Raw genomic sequence first — 12,049 nt, 5'->3', positions numbered from 1 at the left:
TGTGCAATAGTTTTTGCTTATAAGATAAACTGAAGAAAAAAAAGTCCATATTTTTATTATATGCTTTTTGTGTATTTAAATCTTGGTAAAGCTATTTTACTTTAAAACATTTCACAGATACTGTTATATAAGAAATTTGAAGATAGCCTCACTTTTCACTCATTAAAAAAATGTCGTTAACTCTGCAGGTGCTGGTGGATGGTCACCTCTGGACAGTGACCATTACCAGTGGTTACAGGTGGACCTGGGTTCCAGAAAGCAGGTGAGCGCCATAGCAACGCAGGGCCGCTACAGTAGCTCCGACTGGACAACGCGGTATCGTCTCCTCTACAGTGACACAGGAAGGAACTGGAAACCCTATCACCAAGACGGAAACATTTGGGTGAGTGAACAGGAAATGTGTGTGTGTAGGTATACGTATATGTGTGTGCATATAGGCCATGGCTGCAGGCTATCGCATAGGGAACTAAAAAACAGTAAGACCATCAAAGACAAAGCTCTATATTTGGTTTGTTTTTGGGTGATAACTGGAGGTAACCATATCCCAAGTTATTTTCATGCATTGTTTTATTTTTTTATTTCCCCTGTGAATTATTTTCGCTGTAAACATGAATTTATGACTCAAGATGTGCAGAAGAGAAATATTTTAGTTAGAGTACCCAGAGCAGATAACCATGTGTGGGAGGAAAACAGTGTGGTGTACATAAAAATTCATCAATTAATTATCTCAATTTTCACTAAATGTAACACCTCAACCAAGGACCTTATTCAAGCACTGATGGGTTCTAGATGAAAAATACATTCTAAGAACAACCTGTGGAAATGAGCCATTAGCACTTCATTCCTTGACCTTGTATGAATGATGTGTGCCACATTCCAAATGAAACAGACCTTTGTGACCGCATTATCAAGCACTTGCGTTGAACATCTGACAAGCCGTGATCATTAGCTAAGTGAATGCCCCACACTATTCACTGTTACTGTATGGTGAAGGGCTACAGGTGATAACAGCTGTGGAGGAGATGAGAAGAGAAGAATAGCCTGTCATGAATACTGATGATACACCAAGTTAGTCAGCAGAAATGTAAAACCTGAAAGTAAAGGAGAGGAGCTGTTTGCATGTTTATCCTCACTGGTGGAGTCAGACAGGATATATTTTTCTTTTTCCCAGTCCACCTGATTCTCATCTGTTGAGGAGAATCTTTGTTGATAGGTTGGTTATGAGCATTGATAGAACTTTCCTCTGCTGGAACTTCGTATTATTATAATAATTATTATTATTACTAAAAGGCTGAAAGAACAAAATATACATAAGCAGGAAAAACAACATCAAGGACATACTGTAAAGGAAGAGGCAGTATACGTAAAAGGAAAAACTATTGCATATGCATACTCTGTTGTATGACAGTGACTGCATTAAAATAAACAGAAGCTGACCCTGTTGACCTGTGTTTTTGCAAATCCAGTATATATCTTTAGTGCAACAAAAGGTTAACCTCGAATTAATGTCTTATATTAGAAGTTCAAGGCTGTTTAGTTATTGGTTACTGTAATTCTTTGTTTTTCAGTTTTCTGTTGATTAGCACAAGACAAAAAATGTGTGCTCCTTTTGAAAGCTACAGACGAAACATTTGACTGTTTGCTTAGATTAAATTACTTTCAGAGTATTGGTTGTCACACACAACACAGTTTTAATATTTGATGCTATAATAGTTTATTCTAAAGTAAAATATTGAATAACATTGGCAGCTACTTTTCAATTTTCACAAGTACCTCTTTCTTTCTGATCCCCTTTCTTAAACTTGTAAAATAATCATTAGCATTTCTAATTTCAGTCTGTTTAAAACCCTGTCAAAACTATACATATGTGTGCTGTGTTATTAGCCATTTTTTTTCCTACCACTGATAATAAACTTAAGTGGAGCCCAATGCTTGCCCTCCCAGCAGTTCATAAAAAACACTCTACAGTCCTACTAATCATGACGTTAACAACCTACTGTACAACCTAAGCATTTAATAGCTGCAACGATTAATGAAGATCTGACATTAGTTTGCTAATTTTGTTTACCAGCCACAGAATATAAAGCTTTAGTTAGTGTGTGTGTGTGTTTTCATACACATAAATGTGTGCAGTGTGTGTGTTTTTTTGTTTTTTTGCATGGGAATTAAGCTCTGCATTCAGCCTCAAATAGCTTCATCATTATTCTCTTTTTTTGGTACTGTTAGGACTGGTTGCAGTGACAAATATGGATCTTTCACAGCTAAAAGTAAATGAAGTTGTTGTTTTTGTGTGCTGCATCATAATTGTTTACCAATTATAATTTATTCAGTGTTTTCCTTCTGTCATTAACACTGATCCATTGCATCTAATATTTCTGCAAACACTCCAAAACACATTCATCTCTTGGATGTTTTTGTAACTATAGCAGCCATTTTTGTTCCTGTTTTCACTAGATGTATGACATATATATTGCTTTTTAATTTATTGCCAGTGCAATTCAAAATATTGCTTATGTAAACAAATACAGAGCCAATAATTTTAAGTTGGACATATACCATCAATAACACCCAGTGCAGTAACAAGCACAACTGGAGCCATTTGTTTCTTTCTCACTCTTGTCATATTTAGAAGAGGCTTTTGGACAAACACATGGATGCACACATGCTTCTATTAAAGCTTAAGATCTCTGCCTCTGCACAAGTTTAGACGTTTTGTGTGTGTGTGTGTGTGTGTGTGTGTGTGTGTGTGTGTGTGTGTGTGTGTGTGTTCGTTTGTCTGAAAGTGGTAATAATATTGGAGCTATCAGTGCTATTGATCAAATGGACGGGTGGCGATGGTGGGGTGCTTAAGCCAACCTAATGTTTCTCACACACACACACACACACACACACACACACACACACACACACACACACTGTTACCATCAGACCCTGTTTCAGCCCATTCAATCACGTTCGGCTCAATCCCATTCACTGCTGGATGAGGTTCACACAGTTATCCCCAGAGAGAAAACCACCTGTCCTGCAGTCTTATGCATGAAGGTTCTATTCAGGAACACCAATCACTGCCTGCCGTTAGTCCACACTGATTATTTAACTCTTTCACTGTCAAACTGAGAGGAATACTTTCAGTCAGAGCTACAGTGTCGATATTAGTTTAACTATTGTGACTGTGACTCACTGGGGAGGATAATTGGTAAAGATCTTGCAACTGCAGTTCTGGTTTTGTGAAAAATAGTGTTTTAATGCCTTACTAATGTACTACTGAGGACCCACAACGACATTGATGAATTACTGTGATAATTAAAATACTAGCTTTAACATAGGACAATGCCTAAGATGCTGTCAATACTTGCAAACTTAGATTAATGGAGACATTGGCTGTGATGGAACGTGCAGTGGATTCGTGCTTACTGAGGTCTTATTTAAATATTACAGTAAATATAGTGTGATGTTTATGACGTCTATGATTAGCAGGTCCATATTGTTTGTATCACTGGGATGCACATGTGATACACCATCTCTTTTGTACAGAGGTTGATAATAGTAGATGACAGATGTCAGAAGAATCAGCGTTTTAAATCTATTTTAAATCTTTAGGTGATACAAAATGCATTTGTTAGTTGATACATAGGATATGATACATAAGATATGATTTGATGTGTAATGCTGAAGACAAAACAGTGTTTATTAAGAGCTGCACATGTTTGTTTGGCAAATTGCACTCTTGCAATGATGCCAATAAAGAAATGACTTACTTATACACCCTCTGAAAACCGTCACTTCACACAAAATATTGACAATTGCAAGAATTATAGTGCAATGTGTGTTTTAGAAATTTGCAGTACTCACTGAGAGGTAACAGATTGTTACAATTTTTAAATGTGTGTGTTGTGGAAACATTTCAAGTGATCATCTTAATGTCTTTGTGGGTTTACGTGTCAGAGTTTCATTTCAGAGTTACAGCATCATGAGGTAATGTGTGTCTCTGTGGAAACATCTAAATGTGGTGTGTAGAAAGCACAGTTTAAAAAAAAATCTGACTGCACATTAAAACTCAATTAACTAACAAAAAATTAAGTCACATCGTACTTGCACAAACTTGTTTACTATAAACCTCTTTTAGATAATGCCAGCAGCAGGCCCTGTCTCATACTGTTAGTTCATGTGGATGAGAATCTGCACGTACACCGGGTCAGTTGACAGTAATGTATGTATCCAATAAACTAGCACAGCCAGGGCCACAAATCTCAAGCTGATATAGGATCAAAAAAGGGGATGTGTTAATAATAGTTTCTCACTAGACCAAAGAGAAATAGCCCTATATGTGATTTGTGGTCTTAAGACAATTATTAATGTGGTTCATGTTACCCAAAACTGCCTCCAAATGTGTGTGTCTTTGTTAGGGAACTACTGCGTGACTTAAAAAGTGTTTTAAGATTATGAGCTACACAGAAAAGTACTGTATATGGTGATGGTATATGGAGTAAATTAATTACAGTATTGAATAGTAAATTCTGCTTATTTTCACCAAGGTATCTTGGCACTTAACAGCAGTTCCCTCAGAGAAAAGTAAAGCAGTAGGGGAAAACACAAGAGATAAACTACATCTTTTACTGTAAATCGACATCACAGTAAAAAGGGATCTCAGAGATTAACAGTGGCATAGGACCCAAATAATTTTTCAGGCCTCTGTGCTGGAAACACATTACTGACCTTGTTATCTTGCCATCTGGCCTGTAAGCCATTTTGGCCCACGCTTGAAAACACCAGGGCATAAGGCGTAAGGCAAGTGAATGATAGTTACCCATAACTCTGCCAGGCCTTCTAATCTAACACATATCATACAGTAGTATCACTATTTCAGATCTAAGATAAACACTTCTATTTCCAGCGACCTAGTAGCCTATGAAGAGGAATTTCACCTGACAAATTCATAAAACTAGTCCCCACCATGCAGAAATGTGCTCTTGAAATTAGTACCCGAGAAAAAGGGTCTAGATTTCTCTTTGGCCCCTAAAGATCCTACAACAACCAGAATGCAGTGTGCACTTTGCAAATGAAGAGAATCTCCTTATCCAACATTACATTCTGAAACTAGTTTTCATCTAAATATGCTGGTAAATTAGTATCAGTTTAGTAGCCAGCAATAAAACAAAAGGGGAGATTGTTTTAGTACTTGACTTTGGACACTCCCCATAAAAGAATCAGGAAGTACAGCTTAATAATTATAATAATAATAATAACATATATAGCACATTTTAAAAACAGAGTTTACAAAGTGCTTTGACAGACCAGGCACAAACAGGATGCTCAGGCAAAATAGCAGGAGAAGAACCAACAAAGCAGGACAAATAAGATTTAAGAACACGGTATTGGCAAAATATATTTAAAAGACAATACACTATAAAGCAATTAAGAATTAAAAATAAACAATACATAAAAATAAGATAAAGACATAATGATAAATTAAATAAGTAATAACAGCCAGAAGGGATCCACCTAAAGGACCTAAGGCTGACTCATAAGGTGTCAACATGTCTGCGACATTACATGGAGCCAGACCCAGGCATACTTTAAAGGTGATCGGTCAAATCTTGAAATTAATTCTAAAACGAAGGAAGCCAGTGAAGAGAAGCTAAAATCGGTGTAAAGTGCTGTCGTCAACTTTCCACCTCTTGTTTTCAGGTTTGAAAGATTGCAAGTTAATTTATTCATCTGTGACATGTGACATTCAGTTCTGAGAAAGAAAAGCCACGAGATAATTGAAAGCACATTGCTGACTTTTTGAACTTGAGTGATTTTCTCAAATTTAAATCATCCTCCACATTTTTGCATTTGATTAAATACAGAGATCAAGTGCATCATACATTAACATCTAGGCATTTGACACTTTTATCTATTAAGAGGACAGACTGGAAAGTAAGTGTGCTTAATGCATTGAACCAGAAAGTCAAGGACAAGGCAAAAAGAATAAAATAGTGTGTATAGGTATAAAAATGCTTATAAAAGAGGTGTACAGAAATGTGGTAAACTGCTATACAATTAGAAAGATTCTCAGGCTGCTGTCCTTAGGCACTGAAATAGATGAAAAAAAGCAAATATGAATAAAAATTCTTTATTATGATGAAGTATTTTTCATGCTTCATGGGACAGTGACAATGTACATACGGACAGGAAATATGGTGAGATAGAATGAGAAAGGGGTATGACAAATCAGGAATGTTGTGGTTAAATGGTATGAGCCTCAACCACTGCCTATTGGAAGTCAACCCAACCCAACCCAACCCAACCCAAGAGCTTCTTAGCATAAATTACACGCACTGCATTAATGTCATGCACTTTTTTAGACAGTACATAGCTCCATCATACCCAAGTATTCTGGGGAGATCTCTTTGATGTAAAAATCTAATGTAACTGGCTTCTACCTCAGTCATAAATTCATTTTTAGCGGGCAAATCTGCAGCTTTCTAAATGTCAACTTGTAATTGAGTGATTGAGAGGAGTGCTCCAGATCTCAGCCAGAGTGCTACTTTAGTTTCACTTTGTATGTACTATGCTTTATGTGTTCTCGTTTCAGTTCTTGAAAGTGTCACAGTCATATTTTTGTGTCACTTGATGATGAGTCTTGCAGTCTTCCTTCTGAAGCTTCAGGATGTGTGTAGGAGAGGGAATTAAATGTCAGGTTCACTGTGATAATATGAGGAGCAGGAAACAGGGACCTGTTATGTAAACAGAAATATTTAACTAATTTATTTGCTCTAATTATAACTGCACAATCTAGCCAGCAACCCCATCATGTACATGCTGCTAACACCTCAGATGCTTCAATGATAATAGTCTTTCATTAAATCATCTCAAAATCAATTCAACCATGCAATAATCCACCCAAACTTCTGTACTCCTGCTATGTTGTCAAGATGCCACATGTCCAGGATAAGTGGTGGTGTTCTATTGTTCTGTAGGTGGTGCTTCACATCAGTGACACTATCCTTGTTGCCATGATGATAGATGTTCTATAAAGTGAAATATTTACATATAAGTGATTGCTTTTCCAGTATCACAAGAGAAACAAACTAAACTTGAATGGCTACTTCCTTGGTGCGTACTAATTGTTCTGAAAATAAGCATCCATTACAAAACGTTATTTAAATAGGAATGCATTCAACTATGCATTGTTCAACTCAAATGTAATGCGTCAAATCCCAGATGAATATGATCCATAGTTACCACCCAAACAGCAACTGATGCCAGCTGATGCAATGGATTGGGGAGGGGATCAAATGAGGTTTATTTACATCAGAGGAAATGAGGTGTACTCATCTGATATTAATGCAAGATCTTTAACAGGTTTAGTATTCAGTTTGATGTGTGTATTAATATTAATATACAGGTATTATCATCTTTTGATCTTGACTCATATTGACCTACTGTAGCACATAAATTTCTATAAGAGGCACACACAAATACATTCACTCACAGCAGCTACTGTAAATGAATTATCATCGTTAACATCCAGCATTAAAGTCCAAAAAATGTTTGACTTTAACTAATCAGACAACAGAGCAACACATTGCTCGCAATTTTTTTATCTGCACTGATAAAAAGTCTCCTCCAACTTCTGGTTCTGTATCTTGATCCGCTGCAGTAACTTCACAGAGCTTGAACTTCATTCTTTTTAATGTCACTTCACTCCATTCCAGATAACAGTTGTATGGAAATTAAAAATTGCTGAGTGTGAATAACGAGGACGATGAGTTGAAATAGATAGAGAGGACGCTCCCTGGTGGGTCATGGACGTCTCTTGCTATACAACTTGAGAGACTGCTATGAAATTTTAATAGTACTGTCACGACCATGAACATTGTACTAGTGTGACAGCGGATAAGACATGGCACTGGAAAGTTTAGTCAGACTGCACCTTGTAACAAGACATTATGTCATACCTTGACATAATGTAATAAAACATCGATGTGACATCCCTTTTGGTTGGTTATTACAAAATGCTCTACATTATGTAGTGTAAGTGTAACTCCTGGATTTGGTTATTACCATCATGTATGTAATATTTGCATTCAGGCCGTTGATTCCAAAATGAAGCAGATTATTACAAAATGTGAGTGTTATATATACTGTATAATTATGATAAATTATAATTATATAATAAAGTGAAACTTTATTCCAGTTTGCTGAATTATTACATTAGTTGTTGCACATCTTTCTCTTGGTATGGACTTGGCTTTGTCAGAGTTTCATGACAATGTACCAAAATGTTTCTTGGTAACCGTTTCATATTATCAGTTCACAGGTGGTGCCCTAATAACCACTTAAAAACATTTTCTATTTAGTTCACAAGACCGTTGGTGATGAGTGGCGTCTGTGTGATTCATTTTGATGAAAAGATCTTGCCTCATTCCAAAATGGTTCTCATGGGTCTTCCAGCTAATGTCAAAGCTCCGAGTGAGTAGGCGGTGTGATGCATGAGGAGAAGTCAATCATGAATGACTGTGAAAATGCTGGCCACCTCAAACATCATGTGAATACACACACTCACAGATCACGAGTTAGTGAAGTGTTAGCAGTCACGTACACACACACACAAACACAGTGACTTTTCTCCGTGTGGTGTCTGAGGTTTTATAGCAGAGTCAGAGAGGCAGTCTTCACTCCATCAGTGTTGGTCCCTGGTGAGCAGAGAGGAGAGAAGGTGCCAAATGTTCACAGCCTGAGTAATAGGCTCTTAAAGCTCTATTCTTTCCCTCTGTGTGTGGGTTTTTGTCTAACTGTCTGTAAAATTTAATTCAGTGCAGGGGAATATTTTGCACACCGATGATAATTTAGAAGTTAGAGAGTGAAATTCTGATGACGGTGGGATGCTAAAATGTTTCCTGAGTTTTACAGAGCACTTTATTTCTTCCGATTACCCCACAGTAATTAATGAGCCGAAATGGAAGTGTATAGAAAAGTATTAGCATGAAATGTTCTGGAAGTGTTCCTCATTTTTCAGTTAATAATGTATGTGAAGCAAAGAGCGAGATTCCATTTCCCTTTGTCACCAGCTCTTTGGGAGCTCCTTTTAGCAGGTGAGAGCAGTTAATGAGAGACTGAACTGAGGAGCAGCGCTCCAGCACATGTCTATAATGGGTACAAAGGGATATAACAATGTGCCAGCTCTAATAAAATAACATAAAGAACATTAGAAGAAATGTGCCTGTGCAAATGTAAATGTAAAGGTGCAGAAATCAACAGAAGTGCACAGAGTATAAGACGGATATGGAGTGATTGTAAGAACATGGAGATATGCAGAGTTAATGCTCAGTGTTCTTCCTCAAATACAGTAGCATTGAAGAGTAAAGAAGAAGCATCTCAGAAATAGGTTAAAAAAAAAGAGGCAGGAAAACAGGAGAAATGCTGAGCTCTCCACTGGTGAAAATTCTATATAAAGAACATCATTTATTTAGCAGAAATAATGTTTTAGGATGATAGCAGAAAACAGTCAGACAGTCTAAACAATTCAAAACAGAACAACTGATAGTTTAATCACCAAAAATGAGCTGGGAAAAAACGTTACAAGATACAGCACATGGTCATGTTCCTCATTCATTCAGTCTGTCTGGAGCTGTAGACCCAGATCAAAAATCCATTTAGCTTCTGCCTGCAGCAGAACTTAGTTGTGGACTCCACCCTTAGTGGGAGACTTGATTGACTGTGTAGCCCAGAATTTTAATTCTATGTGCAAGTGTCGAGAAGTGGTTAGCCAGAGGGGACGAGGATTCTTTCCCATTGAGCCATCTCTTTCAGTTCAATAAGGTCTCTTCCCGGTTGCTGTATTTTACAGACATATAGTTTCAGGCAAGGGACTTGAATAACGTAAACCCACCCAAGGGAGGCACAAGGTGTCAGATTTATACATTTTCCACTTTTTGGATCCATAACCTGCTTTAGTTTGTTGGAAAGAGGGTAAATGAAGCCATGTCCACACAGAGGAGCTAACTCGTCTAATGGGTGCTTTTTAGTGGGAGTTGATCACACCTTAGTTAAAGTGGGTTTTAAAGTGGGTCTCCAAAAACATCATGTAGTTGCAACACATGCCAGTGACTGCTCGAAAAGTTTTGTTGGCATTCACACACACAATCAGTGACCTTACATTTGACGATGATAACTGCAGATGTTTCTAATCCGTTCTTTAAACAGCACACAAATGTTTTCTACATTGTGACTTTCAGAATTCACCACAATTGTCTTTAAAATAGACTTAAATTTAACATTACTAGAGTTTGTCCTGTTTTCTTTGGCACGTACCCACACAAACACAGCCACCCACAGGGTTTCACAGAAACACAAATTTCTCTATGGCTCCTCTGTTTTGTCCTGTACACTTGTCGATAAAAACAAAAGACCAGACCAGACCGGGCTGATTTCCCCTGCCTCTGTTAGGAAGGAACAACACGCAAAAACACACATACACACACACAATGGCACTGACTCTGGGCTGGTCTAAAAACGGGTCCAACAGCAACAAGCACACCCCAGAAAATAGCTTCCACTTGTTGTTTCTGAGTATCCGGAGATCTGTTCTCTGGAAAGGCCTGTCTCTGGCTGTCAAAACAGAGGCACACACACACACACACACACACACACACACACACACACAGAGATAGATATTCACTGACTCACAAACAAACAGACACAGACTGAAATGACAGATGCACATTCAGGAAATGAAAAACATGCAGCCAAGGAGAATAAGTGACTGATGTGTAAGAAAGAGGGAGAGCTGCTCAACAAGTAGATAATAGGTGTGTGTGTGTGTGTGTGTGTGTGTGTGTGTGTGGGCACAAGCATGCCAACTTGCATGTGTATCTGTCTCTGTTTACACGGGGAATGATTTGAGTGTTTGCATGTGAGACAGAGCAGACCACAGGGATGTTTGTTGACCAGCTGTAGTGAAGTGATTGGCTTGTTCTGTCTTGAACGACAGAAGCCCTGGAGGTCCAAATGCTCAACAAGGAGACTGGCTAGTTCCAGCTTCCCTCATTATTTTTTATTTTCCAAGTCAAGTTTCCCCTCTTTTTTTCCCCTCCACTGATCTCATGGATTGCTAAAATCATGTGACAGCTCTGCGCTGTTTTGATTCTCATCCAAGATTTTCCTTAATAACTTTTAAACTTTTAAAGCACGACATGTTCAGTCTTTAATCCTCTTAAACATTATGCATATCCTCAGAGGAGTACAAAAAATAAAGTGGAAATATTTTTTAGCTTGAATTTATCAAGTATTCCCAAATGCACCAAGTTTCTTCTTTTTGATGGAATATTTCAGTACATTTTAAAACTAATACAAACATACACTTATACATATACACAACCCTTTAGCTGAAGATCTGAGACTTCTTCCATGTACAGAAAACGTTACAAGTACTTCAAAATGAAACTGCACTTCCTTCATGACCAATCATATTATAGATGTGGCTCGTCACCCTGGTAGCCAAGACAATGGAGGAGAAGCTTGTTCTGGCTGTGATGGTCTATTCTGAGCTTTGATCATCATAACAGAAGCGTTTTCCTGTTATTTGTGGTCGATCTAGCTTGTCTGTCAGAGGGCGTGGCTCAGCTCTTATACAGACAGCACGCCCCAGTGCAGACAATGAACCAGGTGATGTGAAGTTTGACAAAGAAAATAAAGAAAAGGTCTAAAAGTGATATTTCCTCTTGCTTTAACCACAGTTGTTTTACACAACCACAATGTGCTTATCAAGCTAATGCCAAATTGTTAGAAACTGTCTGCCATAAAAACAAAACTTATTGTCTTGTTTTTTGTTTTTTTTTCTCATGCACTTCATCCTAACGCTCCCCAGCACACTGTCAGGGTCTTTATGGACCCAAGCCTTTAGAGTGGCCTTTGACTGTCGTCAGTTCAAGTCACAATCATGCTGTTTAGTCAGCATCTTGATATGCCACACCTGTGAGATGGATGGATTATCTTGACAAAGGACTGACACAGATTTGTCAACAAAATTTGACAGAAATAAACCTTTTGCATGAATAGA

General features: G+C 37.7%; 1 protein-coding gene across 1 annotated transcript in view; it reads left to right on the top strand.

The window, feature by feature from the left end:
* cntnap2a (contactin associated protein 2a) overlaps positions 1-12,049 on the top strand; it is a 280,488-nt gene that overhangs the window by 131,072 nt on the left and 137,367 nt on the right. Inside the window, exon 3 of the mRNA XM_027274194.1 lies at positions 189-382. Coding sequence (XP_027129995.1) covers positions 189-382 — 194 coding nt within the window. The remainder of the gene's footprint in view (positions 1-188; positions 383-12,049) is intronic.

The sequence above is a fragment of the Larimichthys crocea genome, chromosome XXIII (genome assembly GCF_000972845.2).
Source record: "Larimichthys crocea isolate SSNF chromosome XXIII, L_crocea_2.0, whole genome shotgun sequence".
NCBI classification, from domain to species: domain Eukaryota; kingdom Metazoa; phylum Chordata; class Actinopteri; family Sciaenidae; genus Larimichthys; species Larimichthys crocea.
The sequence above is the reverse complement of the archived record's forward strand: the minus strand, read 5'-3'. Positions and strand labels throughout refer to the sequence as shown.